Below are 18,179 nucleotides of genomic sequence, written 5' to 3'. Positions count from 1 at the left end.
GCTCATAGATGTATTAGCACATTTGTGACTGCAGTCTTCACTACACTTGCATGGAGCATGAAGGATGTGCGAGGATGCATTACATAAATTTATGACCATAATCCATTTAATCTTTGTCAGGTTAGGCATATTTTGTCACTGTTCCTCAATCCTTTCAAGGCCAATTTGACATCATAACTTTGCCTATAATGGCTCTTGATAAAGTAACTGACATAGACCTATACAGTAGGCTATATTTAACATCAGAGCAGCATATTTAATCCAGGCTTTCACATTAACAATTTATGAGATTAACAATTTGACAAAAAGTGTATTAGCTTTCTCCAGAATTACATACCCCACCTTTAACAGCCACATTACAGACACTAACTACTTGTTCTTTTCTGTTTGTTGAGATACAGCAACCTTGAACACAACAGTAATATTATTTATCTTTGGCACATAATCTGGAAAAATATGGTAAATGCATACAAACATACAGAATGAAAAGGATTTTTTGCTTATTATGACTTTGAAAACACAATTAGTTAATGTGGGATTAAACTGACATTGGCTGTAGATTCAGCAGGAATTTGTATTTTATTTACTGATAATTTTACATCTGCATATATTGCCAATTGCAATCACCACATTTATTAATTCATTTATTTACTAGCCTAGCTTGTGATATAGCTCTAGGGATGGCAATGGCGACTAGTTAATCAGTCCAACACTTTGGTCCAGAGTGAAATCTCTTGGCAACTATCAGATGGTTTGCAATGGAACTTGATAAACCTACTGTACAATCCAACAGTATTGACATCAGTGAGCATTTTTTACGCTCTTTGTTCTGCACAGGAATTGTACAATAAAAAGTTTGGGTTTGTGAACATACAACTTCAAGAGGAAAAGATGCTCATTAAAAGGTTCTTTAGGAAGCTATTTTTGTTATATTAATGCAGTTTAAAAACAAAGTACATGCTGAGCACTTTAGGTTGTTTCTGACTGCTGACTTGAAACTGCATATATCTACAGTTGAGACAAAAATAATTATATTTTGGGGTGCAAACAGAGGTTTTCTAGGGAAGTGGATAGAGTTTCTTTACATCTCTATCAGCAAAGTCAAAGCAGGCAAGAAAACAAAGTGATGCCTGGGTGAAAGGATTAAGGAAAGAAGAGGACCCAAAGCAAAGTACTGCTGCTGTTCTGATAATTTTGGTAAGGAGGCTGATTCACATTGTAATTAGGCAGGAATCAAACCATTACTCCTTTCAGACAACATAAACAACAACAAAAGTAAGCAAACTATTCTTTTTTTCTTAAACTGTAGCTAGAAATCTGTAGCACCACAGATTATGGCAAGAACCCTTTTGTTTGTATAACTACAGCCACTTTGCTTGATTTATATGTCTAAGCTTATTTAGCCAGCTATCTAGATAGGATTATGTGGCATGCTGCTCAGTAAATTAAACCTGATAGACTATGAAGGTATTATTGGATCTAAATAACAAGTGAGTGCCTGCCCCTGGCTCAACAGGTACACAAATAGCTTTGGCTCCACATTTCACTAAGATTTGTAGATGATTTGCAGATTCAAGCAGTTGAAGTTATTGACTTGTGCTAGAAAAATATCCAAGAAAAAAAAAAATATTTGTGAGACAATATTCTACAGGTGTGAAACTCTCATTGTTATGTATTACCATACTGATTTGCAGTTGTGAAAGTTTTGTCCACGATTTCACATTTTTTGATACGAATGTGTATTGAATGTGTTTTGCACCAGATTCACTGCAGCAACTGTAGCAAAAATGTGAACATATTTGTGATTTGTAGAATATGATTTGTGCACCAGCAATGACCAAATTGACAATGTGTTGTCTTTGTGGAAGAGAACAACTCTTAAAAAATGAAAAGATAAACTCCTGAAGCATTTTTATCTGATTTCAAATTGACTGATACATATGTGTGAATATTTTCTAGAATTACAAATTCCACTTTCACAGGTGCTCTGTTGTTTTGCTTCAATATTACCTTCATTTTAGAGAGGCTAAAGTCCCAATGCTAACCTGAGCCAGCTGCAGCTCTTTGCCTAAGGTTCTCGTTTTGTTTTGTAACCTGATGACTAACAGATATGATTCCCCTTTAAAACCCTCCACCAACACCAATGTGCTTTAATTAGTTAAATGAGAAATTCATAAGTGCTTGATGTGTTTGCACTAGGTGATTACTGAATTATAATGAATGTTTCTACAACAACACCAAACAAAGATGAAAAGTTAACATTCATTGTCTAAATTGGCTAAATTTATTTTATCCATGTATATTTTAACATATATGATTATGCTTACTTAATCTGGAGAGCTGTATTTATGTGTAGACATATAATGCTATAGCTAGCTACCCACAAATGTAACCTAAGATTTTACTTGCAAAAACAAACAGACATCAGTGTTTACATGTTTTTTGACCTTTTGACCTTTACTCCAAATGCATTAGATCAACTAACAACCAGAAAACTTTTGATGGTTCTTCCCGGATAACTGAATTACTCTGAAACAATGTTTGACCCGGACAGTTAGGTTAAGTGAAAAATTCCTACTACTACAACTGGGTAAGGGTGATGATTTTAAAATTGTGAAAGTAAAAACATGGTTTGAAAGTGGTTATTCTCTCTTAAAAAGTAAATAAAGTTTTCGATAGCCAGACCTAATGGTCTCAGCTGTCGATTTCACTTATAGCATTCTACCTGATATGTATTGGTGGGAGTTTGAAATTTGTGTGTCAGCTTGGTTGACATGAGTGTCATTGAATAACATTGAAAGGTTTCTGCTCACTTGTTCACAAAGGCTCACAAAAGAAAATCCATATTGCAATCTGTACAGCTGTTAATCACCAGAAAAATGTACCCATATGCTTCCATAGCGTGTTTTTATCTTGGTGAAGGCCATTTATAATTTCTTTAGAGGGCTTACATAGATTATATTGAATTTACCGATAAAAAATGTGTTGATTGACAATTTACTTCAAGAACCAGATAATTATATTATAATCTAATGTATCCTGATTCAGTGAGCTATGGAACATACAGTAGCATGTAACTGCTATGTTCTGGTTTTAAATCCACCACATCATACTGGCTCCTCTTTTTCAATGTCGTCTGTCTCTTGGTAAATCTATCTAAATGCCAAAAAAAGATCAGCATGTCAGAAAGGCGCGGTATAAGAATGTCAAAATACAAAAGTGGTCTTTTAAATGTTCACCCTGAGATAAATCAGTGATTCAACTGTTTTTTGTGTGGATGTGTGACTGTGAGCTGAGTGGCTGACACACATACGCTTACAGTACTTGTGTCTGACTGTCAATAATATTAATTTATATCACCATTTGGCCTGTCACAAGGCTTTTACTGAAGCTAAAAATCATAAACACATTTACACTTTAATCAATATTATAAAAAATATGGTGCAGCAATGAGTGTACCTTTTCTCCTGAGACATGGGTGCCAAACACATTAATGCAACTTGAACATAATTTATGAATTGAGGGGCGCCACTACAGCTCTTGGACTATTATACATCCCTCAGTTGATTGAAAAGGCTGGGGAAACTAACATTTTCTGCAATGCTTATATTGAGATGCCCTGCACAGCATGTGATAATATGGTCCAAAAAAGATTGCTAATGGCTGTAGTGATGAAGTACAGTATCAAAAACAGTGATGTGATTTCATGTCTATTACATGCAACATGCCGTTTAAAATAAGCTTTTCAAACAGAACTGCAAACAGGGAGCAAAAATATGATGAAAGGTATCTGTCATGGAGGGCCAACAGGAAGCAAGGGTTTGCTCTAACTGGAAATTACTACAGGGGATTCTTGCATGGATGTGGGGGCAAATGTTCATAGACCATTTTGGATGATGTGACAGTTACTTGTACTTGTCAGTAGATGTGTGCATTCTGAGGTTTTTCCTGACAAACTGCTCCATCCGTGGCTGTTCACATCCTCCTATGGGATAACCCTAAATGGATTACCCTTTCCTTAGTATTGTTTTTTCCTTGTTTTAATGAACCATCATCAATGTGAGCTAGTTTCTGGAAATCATTGACTAATGTAGTGGTAGAAATTAGCTTAAAAGTGCCATGTGGAGTTTTCTTATAGACATACAAAGGTTCTGTATTTAGTGTTACTCACCAAAAAGCATTGTGTGTACTCTTGAACAAACTAGCTTGGAAAACATTTCCAACCTTATAAAACATTTGCAAATCTGATTTCCTAAACATTTTTAATCCTGCATTGTTTATATCCATGCTTACTTGATAACAGTATTCCTCTTCCTTCATTTGCTGACATTTTGCTGCATATCTTAACTTGATTATCAAACAGGTTGAACAACAACATCTCCACCATAACTGCCAAAAGGTTATTACGTGAAACCTCAAAAAAAGTATAAAATGGAAGACTGGTCAATGAAAATATTAGACAATTTTATTTATATAGCCCAATATTACAAATAACAATTAGCCTCAAGGGGCTTTACAATCTGTGCAGCATACACACCCTCCATCCCCATACAGACCCCCAATTTGAATGAAGAAAAATGCCCCAGAAATAAAATTTGAACAGGAAGAAAATGGAAGAAACCTCTAGAAAAGCAACAGAGTAGGAGTCCCTCTCCCAGGATGGACAGACATACAATAGATGAGTACAGAATAGTTTCGCAGCAGAAAATCACAGCAGTCTTTCCCCTACCATTGTTTTAGGGGTCTGCCTGCCCCCCAAAAGCAACCCCCGACCCCTCTGATGCAGAAGTCACAGAATTTGACAATAAAAATAGAATCAACTGTAGACTACAACTGTCATGGAATCTGCCAAAATGTTTAGGCATTTTATAAAAATTTTCCCTTGCATTACAAGCATTTTCTTCCCACAGCAGTTCCATTCATCCACCTATCGTCAACCACTTATCCTGCATACAGGGGTCGCGGAGGGCTGGAGCTGATCCCAGCTGACATTGGGCGAAAGACACCCTGGACAGGTCGCCAATCCATCGCAGGGCCACACATAGAAAAACAGCCAGTCACACCTAAAGAAAATTTTGGAGACGCCAATTAACCTAGCCTGTATGGGATGGTGGGAGGAAGCCAGAGCACCCAGAGAGAACCCACGCACACACGGGGAGAACATGCAAACTCAACCAGGGTTTGAACCCACGACCTTCTTGCTGTGAGGCAACAGTGCTAACCATTGCACCACCGCGCCGCCCCAGAGTCAGATATTCCATTTGAAAAAAATTAAGTCCAGTCAAGCTTCATATTCAGTCAGTGAAACTACTAAAGTGTATATATATATATATATATATATATATATATATATATATATATATATATATATATATATATATATATATATATATATATATATATATATATATACACACACACACACACACATAAAAAAACTCTAGTAGTTTCACTGACTGAATATGTATTTGTGGGAAAGGTGTCTGTGCTTAGCAGGCCCCACTTCACAATACAGACAATTTGCTTTTGAGCCCCCATATTGTATCACGTGAGTCTTTTGTCTTCATATTCTATTTTTAATGTGTCTTTTGCTGAGCTCTGCTGGCAGACAGGTAATAAAAATCAATATAAATGCATAATGGCATGAATACTGTAATATATAGTATATACAAAATATTTAGTTTTGGGTACCGGGCATAATCTGACTTTGACAATGCTGTGTACTCAGAAAACAGTGGCAACAATACAAGAACTAGACTAAAATATGAAATACATTTTTGTCTATTTAAGAGTGGAGGCAATGAGACTGTGACATTGTGAGCTTCACAATGTCATTTTTATGTTCCATGCTTGTGTTAAATTATTTTGCTAATGAGTTTACCAGAATTCCTCATTAATCAGACATGGGGGGATTTTGGCAGTGTTAGTGCAGCATGACAGAAATATTTTTGTAGTTTTTTTGTATATTCCTGTTTTTTTGCAGCATATTTAACAGTGCTCTATGAGCAAGTAAAGTGGAGGAAGCAGTGGGATGGTGGCAGCAGAGAGAGCTTGGTAAAAGAACAACAATTCTGGCTTCCATGAGAAATGAGAATGTAGATGACTGAAGGTATGCTGTGCAAGAATCTACAGGTACTGTACACTCGCAGTGCTCATCCCAAGTCAAAAATGGTATTTGCCGTTATATAGCTTGAAGCTATAATATGGCTTCAAAAATTCAGAAATTATATGAAGCTTAAATAAAATGTCAGCATTATTCTGTGTGCTTTTTACAAATAAATAAGAGAATGCAAAATAAATTATTTTCTAAATGGAAAATTAGTTTACATTTTAAAACTTTTAAAAGTCAAGGGAAACCCTGAAGAAGAATTTCTGCGACTCACGATTTCGTTCCCTCAGTTTTTATTGATTGAAGCAAAGACCAGTAATTACCATTACAAATTCATTGAAATGCAGAGTATGTTCTTGCCTCACATACACTAAGACCTTGATTCCAGTGCAGTCAAACTTGCAAAGGATAGCATTTGAACATGAGGACCATCATTTTACAGTTGCTCACTCATGTGTTGTCCCACAGTGCATTGCAGCGCACCTCCTTGGATCACAACCCTGGATATGCCTTTACCATCAAATTTCATCAAATTTGAATCAAGTTTGCATGCCGGCATGAAAGGCAAATTATTACAATTCGCTCAACTGATTGAACTCCACTGACATTTCTGAAACAAATGCATCTTTAAAAAGCACCAGGGAATATCAAACTATGCCTTTTTCTTCCACTGGGAGGGCAGCAGGGTCCAGTCCGCACTGCTTCATCTGGACAGCGATGTCGAAGAGGTAGTCATAGCATTCACACCTATAAAATGCAGCAGTGTTTTGTGTTGGAGGTGAAAAGTAGAACATAAAGAATAGAAATCTATTTAATTTGTTACAAATGCCTTTACTACAAATATACTACTATATTCTTAGTCATAAACAAGATCACAGAGCTTAACGGTGCTGGAAGGTAATGCTCACATGGTTTTAGCTTTTTCCCATGACTCGCCCCAGACATAGACACCATGTCGGCGGACAAGGACCGCACATGAGTCTGGGTATTCCTCCATTGCCCAAGCCATCCGGTCTTTCAAATCCTTCTCCTCTGGTGTATTTTCAATAATAGGCACGACCAGGATTTCATCATACCTGGGTATATTCAGGGTACAAAATGACAAATTACACCCAAGCTAAAATTTTTTGAGGCATTAACTTTTGCCATCAGAGGACTGTCAGATAGAGGCTCTACATGCCAGTTCTAAAAATGTCTGCTGTACAGTCTGCCTCATTGAGGCAATCAAATCAAAGTAATAAAATGAATGTGAATCAGGCATAGTACTGAAACCTGGTAAGTAATTTATTAACAAAAAATACCAAAAAGTTCCCGATTCTAGCATCTCAAATGTGAGTATTTGCGTTTTTTCCAGTAAGTTTAATACCATTAGGTTTTGGACTGCTGACAAGCTATTTGAAGTTGTCACCTCATGCTTTTTACAGACATATAGACTAATCAAAATAATGAATAATAAAAATAATCATTTGTAGCTGCCATCATCCAACACGTTGCTGACTGCCTCCTTCTCATCTCTATCCCTTTTAACAGCTGCCTGGATAGCTAACCAGCACACATTGTGAAGTGGATCCCCTGAATGTAACGAGGCAATTTTAATTCACTAAAAGTATCACTTTGCACAGTGCCCAAGTATATGAATGGACAGACAAGAAAAGAAAAAACATGCAAAGAAAAGAAAAAACATGCAAAAACAAACAGAAAAGGAAATTCCAGCAACAATGCCAAGGACTCACATGTTTCAGCTTGTGATTTGCATCAGGGTTATTGTGAAAAGACATTGGCACATTTAGAGAGCCATGGCCAAGAAAGACTTTGCTACTGATTTGAGGTACCATGGAAATGCTTTTCTTAACGCTGACGTTGGTTGCCACAGGAAAGTTACATCATATATGAATAAGATTTATTCCTTTGCAGTGGCAATAAACTTACTTATGTCACTGTTGGAGACATTATGTAGATTTACATTAATTTCCTGGAGACTTACCTTAAGCCCAACTTAACCACTGGCCCAAAAATCACATTTTTCCAAATTGGGGACACGGCTTTTGTCCCGAACTGGACAATCCATCTCCAATCAACTGATCTTTAGTCTGAAATGTGTCACTGAAGGTAGCATAAGTCAGTCCAAGTCAGACCCACTCAAACACACCACAGCTGTCATGCAAGGTGCTGGCCCGTCCATTGGGAGCAACTTGGCATTCAGTGTCTTTCTCAAGGACACTTCGACGTTGGACAGGAGGAGCCAACCTTACTTAATGGACAACCCGCTCTACCTCCTGAGCCATAGCTGCCAAAAAAAGATATTTAAGGCCTATGAACAGTAACATTAACCATGATAAATAGCATGGCTATCTACTGACACTCCCCCACAGACACACACACTATAGAGAGTCTCTCGTAGTAGAGCTGCTAGAAGAGCTACAACACAGGTATTCAGTAGTGACTGCCAAACTCCACCAGACTGTGTCTTTCTAGCAGAGAAATGGTAGCTGAGCTCTGAATACCCACTCTACATCACTGTCCGTACAACTGAGCTATGGTCAGTCAGTCTCCCCTGACCCTCCACATTACATTACACTACACAACCATGAGGACACGGCTCCTACAGCTTCCTCACTCCTCTGCTGGGAAAGAGTGTTCAAGCAGAATTTGAGTGCGTGTTTACCCTTTAACCTCAATTTGAACAAGGTTGAGGTCGCGGCAGATGGCTTCCCCCCCTGAGCCATGGTTCTGCTCGAGGTTTCTGTCTCTTAAAAGGAAGTTTTTCCTTGCCTCTGTCGCCTAGTGCTGCTCTTGGTGGGAATTGTTGGGCTTCTGTAAATGACATCACACAGTATGGGCTAGACCTGCTCTTTTATGAAAAGCGCTGTGAGATAACCGTTGTTGTGATTTGGCGCCATTTAAATAAAATTTAATTGAATTGAAAGTTAAATTACTGAAGCTCAGTTAAAACAGCAATGTTTCAAGTTACAGCACCTGAAAACTGTTTCATTGCAAACATGAGGTCAAGCAGGGTCCTGCCTTAAATGCAATGTGTCTACCCAGGAAGAGCCCAGCTCTTTGGATCTACACAAATCACAAGGGTTCTGTATTTTTCATAAAAAAATATATATAAAATATATATTCGCCAAAGGCAACATGTTTGCTGCTATTCTTTCTACTATGAGTGCAAAGATACTTTCTTTACCAAGACTTTACAAACCTCCACTTGACTGAGAAATGGAAATACTTGGAAACTCTTTGGACTAATCCTTGCTGCTTGATTACATACCGATAGTTTGTGCCCGAGGTTCCCTTACGAATCCCCTTGATCATCTCCTGGTGTGTTATCCTGAACTCTTTGCCAGGATATAGCAGTGTTGCCATGACAGCAGCCTTGGAGTGGGTGTGTATAACTGCCTGTGCCCCTGTATTTTAGCAAAGGAAAAAGCAGATTTTGATTTTTGAGTGTTGTCTACTGGGATGTCCCTTTTTCAAAAGTTAATTTTAACAAGTCAAATAGTCAGAGAGCGCACTATGCTTTAAAATTCTTAGATTTAAATTGGTGTTAGTAATGGGTTCTAGATTTAGAGGATTTAGATATTTCATTAAAATGTTGACCTTTAATCACAATGCCTTTATTAAACAACTGTATCTTTGAGTGTAACATTGTCTGCTTCTTTATAAAACTGCAATTATCTGGATTTTTTTTCTGTTTTCCCATTTCTTTCTTTGTGCTGTAGTACACAATGGACTGGACTCTGACAACGACAAAACGATTATATCACTGACTTAATTAAAGATAATTGGTGGTATGCGTATGAATGTACTAGAGTGACTCACCTCTCAATATATAGGCATTCATAAAAAGCGGTGTACACTGGCTCTTCTTTAACTTCTTCCATGCAGGTGGACAACTGATGTCCCTTTCTTCCAAGTCACATACAAACATGTCTTCTGGCTAAGTAACACAGACATTTGAAAGGTATGATTTAAAGCTTAACACACTAATCCTTATCTGAATACTGCTCAACCATAACTCTGATTATTTGTGCTGAGCAGAAGAATATTTCACACTGTGGTTAGAACCTGCTCACCTGTATTCTCTCTTTCTGGACTCCTGATGGTGCAATGTAGATCTGCTCTCTGAGTTATACAACAAACAACATAGTATGTATTTATACCAAGGTGAAGTACATGGACAATAAAGTATTCTTGAAATAGCAATCCCAGAAGTTCATTTGTCATACCATAATGAAGCATCATTGGCATCATGGTATAACTGATCTATTATCAGGTTTTTTTGTATTCGCCTCAAAGAAAATGTTATATACTGAATTCAATCTCTATGGTTACTACAAAATGGTTAAAAAACAGCTTTTTTAGCCATCCATAAAGAACCTAGTCTCCAAGGCAGTTACTGTAAGTAATTCTTTCTAACTGCAGAAGTTTTTAATAGACTTTTTGCAGTTAAGTCATGATTTTTCAATTCAAAAGACCATTGACTTGGAATGCATACGTGCAATGTAAATCATGTTTCAATGACATCTCAGGGCTCTATAGTACGACCATTTCTGTCACATATGACCCTAAAAATAGATACGTGATAACCATAAAACTGACTTATGAGCACAGTGTGCGAATGCAACCTACAGTATTTTTCTTGCATGAGGATTTAATGAATAAAAACAACCCACAAACATGAAACTGCTGTAACTGGAATTAATAGTATACTATATATGAGCTATGTAGAATACCATTATATGAAATTATGATCAAGATAGTAACATTTTATTATTAATATTTTAACATACTATTAAATTAACATCATACTTTTTATTTAATGTTATAATATTATATTAATACTCTCATTTCTGCTAGTTCCTCCTTCAGGTTGTGGATAGTGCCACAGCTAGGATGCCATTGTGTCAATATGTGCTCCTTCTACCTGCCTCCTCCTGAGAGCTCCCCTTGTTCTGTTTTACATCTGTCTTACTGAAGTTATTGTTATATATTTATTTATTCTGTCATATTGTTCAGTAATCTTGTGTTACTATTTTTCACTGTCGTCCTAAATGAAAACATTTAGGATGACATGTGCTCCTTGGGAAAAAGGTTAGCGTTGAAACCTGCTACTTGATGTGTCAACTTTTCTCAAACTAAGAATTTATTAATTGTTGGAACATTTTACATTCTACAGTCTTGAATGAATGACCTAATGGGGGGGGGGGCTGAAATGAACAGTAAAGAAATTAATATATTTTTAGTGTTAAACACAGCCTCAGCTGATCCCCTCAAAATATCTCAAGTGATGATATTTTTGCTTAAATGTTGAGAGCCATAAAGTTTCCCCATAGAATGTAGATGATAAAGGCATTGTATTCTTCTTTATCTAGCAACAAACACAGCAGCTAAAGGAGTAGCCTATTGATTTTTTGCTCAAGGTTTAGTAAGGCAGCCTCAGGCTCCAAGTCATTTATGAGTCAAACCAAAGCAACTGCAAAAAAAGCTTCAAAACTTAATATTCAGACCTGCACTCATAAAAAACACTCGTTTGAATTTTTGACTATTGTCTATTCAGATTGCTTCATGTATAACACATTTTCACCTTCTTTCTTTTATCTAGAGTAAGTGAATAAGTGTTTAACAGCTTTTAGATTCCCGGGCTACACAATTAAAGCTTCAGAACTATAGTTCATAGTTTTATATAGATGTTGATGATGTTTGGTCCACAGACTGGGACTTCAAATGTATCCTGTTTTTTAACTTGATAAAACTGACAACTGGTTATCACTCTGTCAAAAACACAGCCATTTTGAGAAGTAATGCGCCTCAAAATATAGAATATATAAAAGTATTGCAGTGGAGCTTAGAACATCTTATTTTTCTATATCAATCTAAAGGTATAATCATTTAACAACATGAAAGGAAATTATCCTGTGGATTATTTTAGAGTTACAATGTTTTTCTATTTGAATGAAATACCAGCACACATGGAGTGGCAGTCGGCAAATCTTATTTGGTTTCATACAAGGTTTTATCAAGTTCCCCTGCTGGCTTAAATAAATGTCTGCCATTCCCTATTTCAAACAGGGATTTGCTAATGGGTGGTGCTTTCTTTGTAGCTGACATCCAAAGCAAGACAGTTCAAAGATGTTTGTAATAACCTGTCAAAGTATTCAGTTTGAATTCTGTTTCATTATGGCAAATCTGTGGCCTTCTATCTTCACCCTAGATTTGCACTTTGATGGCTGCACAACAGCCACACATGGAAACAACAACTCACGGTGGTAACTCATTCATTTGTTTGAGCACATTACAAAGAATACAAAACAACTGAACACATATATTTTAGTTTTATAAACAGTTTTATTAGCTATATGACATCAGTTATCTATTTGGGTGCACACATTTATTTAACTAACTGGTCAATTTTGCTAATTCATTATCTTTAACTTTTAATTACATTCTGTAAAAGTAATACCTTCTTCAGTTTACCAGTTCCTGGGGAGTTGCAGCTGGGGGTCTCTCCTTGACTGGCTGAATCTGACCTGTTTATGTAGGGCGGATGGATGATTGGACTGCACCATGTTCCCCCACATCATGTGAAGGATGCAGAGTTTTCTAGTTTGAGTTGTGTTTTTTTTGCTAGTTATGCTTTTGATATTATCATTTTATTTGATAACCGTTAGTTAATATTAGGAAGCATCATCTTAACATGTTTTGTAGTTATTGTAATTTGTTTATATATTATGTCTTTGTTTATCCCCCTTTGTGTCAGAATGGCCAGCTCAACCGTGAGTTTCCCCCCATGTTTCATTCTTATTAGGTCTGTTAAGTTTTAGGTTGGTTTTGTTCAATTCATGTTTAGGTTAGTTAAGTTCTGTTTAGTTGACCTCTTTTGGAAACATATTTTCTGACTCCTCATGCCTGCCAGTTTGGTCCATCACATGCACACATCGTCAAAACCGATATACGTAACTGACCTCACATCAGCCTCATGTCACTTTTGTCACCATACAAATGTCCTAATAAATCTCCACATCAGCATAACATTTCTGGCAAGATTGTCAAATATATGCAAATAGAAAAGTTCAAGCTGTTATCCTTAAGAACAACGCCGAAAGTGAGTATTGTCTTGTTTTGTAGATGACGATTTGAGGAACTGACAATAGCAGTCAGTGCTAATCTCACTGACAAACATATTGCAGTGACTATTAAAAGTGAACTTGTGTTTCACCAGTTAAATGCTTTTAATGTGATGCTACAGCATTAAGAAATGTTCTATTTCCATTAGAAGAAACTTAATACAGCATTTTTCTGGGAATGTTGCCACCAGCACCCAGTGCAGTACTTTTATCAGTGGGCCATAGGCTCAATCATCATTGTGTTACCTCATTTGGCAATAGATATTTGCTTACCAGACATTTATTTAGATGAATGTGTGTCAATTAGTAAATTCAGTTGGAATGAAAGCCTCTTTTTAAGGATTTAAGCTGGGATAGATAGTTACAGTTAAGTGACTGAGCATACAAAATTAGTATTTCTGATCCTTCGCAATATTCTGCAAGAAATGAATCTACGAACCCTCGTTTCAAACTGATTCCTCCTCCTGTCCCCGTCACCCATCCAAGCTGGTAGAAGAGTCGGCATAACTCAGGGATGAGTGCACGAGGATGCTCCTTCTGTAACAAACACAAAGCGGTTAAGAAAGTTATCATCAAGTTTAACATTACTTCACATTACTTTGATTACAAGTCACTAAAATTTAAATGTATAAGCACTGTGCTTTTAATGTTGATGTTTTGTTGGTACTGGTGTACTAGTACTGCGTCCCTATAATAAAAACAGCAAACTGAACCAATGGAGCTGCAACGATTAGTCGATTGATAAATAGTTGACAATTAAATTAATCACCAGCTATTTTGATAATCAATTAATCGTTCTGAGTCATTTAAAAAAATATTGATTCCAGCTTCTCAAATGTGAATATTTTCTGGTTTCTTTACTTCTCTATGACAGTAAACTAAATATCTTTTGGTTGTGTACAAAACACCACATTTGCGGACGCAATTTTGGGCCTTTTTTAAAACCATTTTCTGACATTTTATAGGTCAAACAACAATGAAAACAAAACAATTAATCATGAAAATGATTCACATATTAATAATTAATTAAAACAATTCTTAGTTGCAGCTCTAACCAATACATACATTATTGCCATTGAAGCAAAATTTTTCTTACCGTCAACAAATCATATGAAAAGATTAAACGCAAACCATAAAATGATCCTACTTAAAAGTATTGCTTGTATATCCAAATCCTGATAATTCCTCTGTGTCATAGAGTTATATTGACCAAAACTTGACAAAAACACATCAATGAGTCACACCATTTTATTGAGTGTTCCTCAATTACCTTGAATGAACACAAACAGTAGTTTATAGTGGCTCAATTCTACTTACACCAACCTCCTCATTTAAATACTCAATAGATCACCAAATGCGTATTGAACGACAGCTGAAATAGACTAACAAAAACAATCCTATTTGAGTAATGCTTGCTAAAAAACTACAGTGGCAACTGTTTGAGGAAATCACAGCCTTAAAAAAGTAACTATATATTTGGGACTTGTTTTAAAAGATTTATGTCTTCAAAAGGAACTAGTGGGCTTAAAGCTGTGTGCCAGAGAGAGGGTAGGTCAGAAAGTATTGTCTTTTTATGGGATTTGCTGACAGTAAGAGAAATATAGAACAACAACAGTCATATAAAACGTGTGTATGTAATCCTTTCCCAATTAATACATCAGTTGTACAACACAGTGCCACGATAATGGAAACAAAATACAATTTTTCAATGTAACTAATGCATACACAATTACTGTTCTGAAAAATGGAATAAAACCATAATTTATACTTTGTAGTTTCTCAATTTGGCAGAAATCTGTCAAGTTCAGGTGTATTTCCATTGCAATAATTCATTCCATTGCAGTTGTGTTTATCTGTCATGTTATTGCTTGCCTGTTTCTCTGTGGCCTCTTGACCTGAATCTTGGCAGTCATTGCTGGTGCCACACAAAGATGACATCTCCTGCGAGAAAACCACTGACCACATTTAGAGACAATTCACAATGCCAAGAGAAGATGTCTGGTAAATGGTTGCATTAACATTGATTTCGGTGTCATACGAGACAGGCTTAGTGCTCTTAAGTCACAATGAAAAAGTATTCTGTCAGCATCATACATACATATTTCGAGTTATTCCCTGTAAAAATTGGATACTCCGGACATAACACAGGGAAGAATAAACAAGAACTGATTCACAGTTCTCAGTAATTCCTCTCCTTCCTTTCCCTCCCACACATCAGTTAAACAGAAGCCGCGGTTTACTTCAATGAAAAGGGAGCGCTGCTCAAAAAACTCACATGCCATTATTGAGATAAATTTGTATTGAACAGTTAGGCATACGAGATATGATATTTTTAAGGTAATAAAAGTAACAAGACAAGAAAATTTAAATTTTTTTTACATATGTGGAAGTGATTGTTACCCCATTTGCCCTTTTCTCCATTTGCCCTTTTCTCTATTTGTTACCCCATTTGCCCTTTTCTCTATTTAACAAAGTATTTTGTCAGTTTAAATAGGATAGGGCAAATTAATCTATGGAAGATTTGAAATACCCAAATAAAAACAAGTCTACTATACACATTGTTATATGCATTTTGTTTTTATGCATTTACTCAGTCAAAACCATCTATGTTAACCAGACAATTATTTAGCTTTTTGTCTTTCATAACTGATTTTTGAATTGTTTAACATAAATTTTCCATAGGCCTACAACATCAAATCAAAAGACAGGAAATTACGTAAAAAGGTATACTGTATTTCAGTGTTGTCCAGAAGAGAGCAGCATAAACCATTCATTTTTGTGAGGAGCTTTTTTTTAAATCCCAGATTGTCAATGCCAAAATGATGTCCCAATCACAATTTATCATCAACCATAAGTGCACATTATCATCACAGACTCATGGAGGTGATGACAATTAGCCTTTCACCACAGTTCCCTGTGGACTAGGTTGTTGCTGGGATGCTAGCATTGATTGTACATTTAGTTACATTTGTGGTTCACTGTCTGCAGTGTAAAGGGATGCATGACGGTGCTGGAAGCTGCCTAAACAGGTATTTAGAAGGATCCTCCTGGAAAAATTCTCAGTAAGTGTTGATCACTAATTAGTGTTTGTCAGCCTGTATTAGCTTACAGTAAACACGGACTGGTTTAATGGAGGAGGAGAAGCTAATGTTAACACAGTAGATGTCCGCAAGCTAGAATTAGCTAGAACTGCCTGAAGGGCTGAATGTGAGACTACATGAGGGATGCTTTTTGCAAACATTACTACTAATAATAATCAACTGTCACTTTTTTCTGAAAACACAGCATAGTGCTACATTTCAGCTAAAAAGCTAAATAACTGTCCTTTCAACATATCTTTTTCATTTAATCTTGACACAGTAAATGCATACATAAAAAGGAAATACATGTAACAATATATACTGTTTGACTTTGTTTCTTTATTTTTGTTTAAGCATTTTAAATCTTCCATATTAATCGTTTTTTTTTTTATATCTTTAGATTTTAATATACAGATCAAGTTGCAACCCTAAAAGTCTATCAAAGACAACTAGCTTATATGATATATGATAAGATAAACAGTATCCTAGTTAAGAGTATTTTTTGCCATTCACTTCTGGTGACCAAAGTTTTCATTTTACCTCAAATATACAACACACATTATATCTATCTATCTCTATATCTAGATAGATATCTATCTCTATCTATCTATCTATATCTCTATCTATCTATCTATCTCTATCTATACAGAGAGAGAGATGCTTTTTGGCCATGACTTGTTGAGGACGTTTTATCACACCTTGTTTTACTGAATATACTGTACATGTCAAGACTCATAATACTTGGATGAGCAATACTGTGTAATCTAAGAATGAGTATGCAAATTGTTATTGCAAAAAAAGACGAAAAAGTCAAGTCATTTCATGAATCTGTTTCAAATTATGTGCAATCATTTGTTGTATAGTCTCAGGCTGGGATAGAATGAAAACTTAATTTTACAAAGTTGCATTGCACAACTGGTATATGTGATTAGACATACAATACTCCATTGAGTTCAATAAACAGGTGCAATGTTGCAAATATGTCCAAAAAGACTTTAAAACGTTTGTTAATCTTATTATCTCTATCTCTATCTATCTATCTATCTCTAATCAATTGCCATATAATACATGGGGCAAAAACATCAAAAGATTGTAAATGGAGTGCAACTGCTTAAGATTTAACACACAAAAAAGGATAGATTTGCGGATGTGTATGTTTTTGACTGGCAGTGTATCTTACAACCAAGGACTCAATTGAAATATAACCTATATAATAATATATAAGATCAACAGGAGGGAGAACATATGGCTAACGTTAGATGGTTTCGTTAACGTTAGCTAACGTTTCATTAAGATACAGTACAGTTAAGTTACTCACGTTACACAAAAACACTTGCTCCCCAAAATAATCTGGTTTGTCAAACGAGTCGTCAGCGCACATTTATTTAGTTACTGTTGTCTCAGGTTTTCAGCATAGAAATGCTGAGTTGTTAAGTGATTAATGCTTTTGTGCAGCTAGTGCTAACGCTGTCTCGGCTCTGGCTAACCTACAGCAGTTAAGTTAGACCAACTTTGAAAACAGGTTAGTTTAGCATATGGTGTCGCGGCATGACAAAGTTATTTGGCTTCTAAGTCTCTCGTAAAGCATGCATACAGAACATAACTACTTACCTTACTTGTGTTGCAAAATCAGTCAATGGTTAAGAGCTTTCTTATATACAGTCTACGGTTAAGACAAACGATGTCAAAACCAAAATAGCGAGACTGCAAACACAGCGTCATCAATGTGCGACCTTCAAACAGCATACATTACCAATACACGTCTTTGGTCTTTTCCAACATATTTTTGTTTTTTCTACAACAGTAACCAACAACGTATGTCATATGTGATGGAAGAAGTATTGAGAAAATTTACTTGAGTGA

The 18,179-nt window shown here is 36.1% G+C and overlaps 1 protein-coding gene across 1 annotated transcript; it reads right to left on the bottom strand.

The window, feature by feature from the left end:
* Positions 1-6,385: 6,385 nt before the first annotated feature.
* Positions 6,386-18,066, bottom strand: LOC119890313 (APAF1 interacting protein). The gene is made up of 8 exons (XM_038701514.1): positions 17,928-18,066; positions 15,109-15,177; positions 13,676-13,773; positions 10,186-10,234; positions 9,932-10,049; positions 9,381-9,516; positions 7,018-7,185; positions 6,386-6,856 (listed from the first exon to the last, which is right to left on the bottom strand). The coding sequence occupies exons 2-8, from the start codon at positions 15,172-15,174 to the stop codon at positions 6,757-6,759; spliced, it is 735 nt and encodes a 244-aa protein (XP_038557442.1). The 5' UTR covers positions 15,175-15,177; positions 17,928-18,066; the 3' UTR covers positions 6,386-6,756.
* Positions 18,067-18,179: the final 113 nt, after the last annotated feature.

The sequence above is a fragment of the Micropterus salmoides genome, unplaced genomic scaffold, assembly GCF_014851395.1.
Source record: "Micropterus salmoides isolate LMB-PRFRI ecotype aquatic unplaced genomic scaffold, ASM1485139v1 Ms_hic_scaffold_6, whole genome shotgun sequence".
NCBI lineage: Eukaryota > Metazoa > Chordata > Actinopteri > Centrarchiformes > Centrarchidae > Micropterus > Micropterus salmoides.
Note: the sequence above shows the minus strand (reverse complement) of the source record. Positions and strands in the feature narration are given on the sequence as shown.

Bases quoted from the DNA above. Each gene is read 5' to 3' on its own strand.
- LOC119890313 (XM_038701514.1), bottom strand. From the start codon at position 15,174: ATGTCATCTTTGTGTGGCACCAGCAATGACTGCCAAGATTCAGGTCAA. The intron at 13,774-15,108 runs GCAAGCAATAAC...TGTTTGTTACAG, and splicing joins AAGAGGCCACAGAGAAACAG to AAGGAGCATCCTCGTGCACT. The intron at 10,235-13,675 runs GTTCGTAGATTC...TGTATAACTCAG, and splicing joins GGAATCAGTTTGAAACGAGG to AGAGCAGATCTACATTGCAC.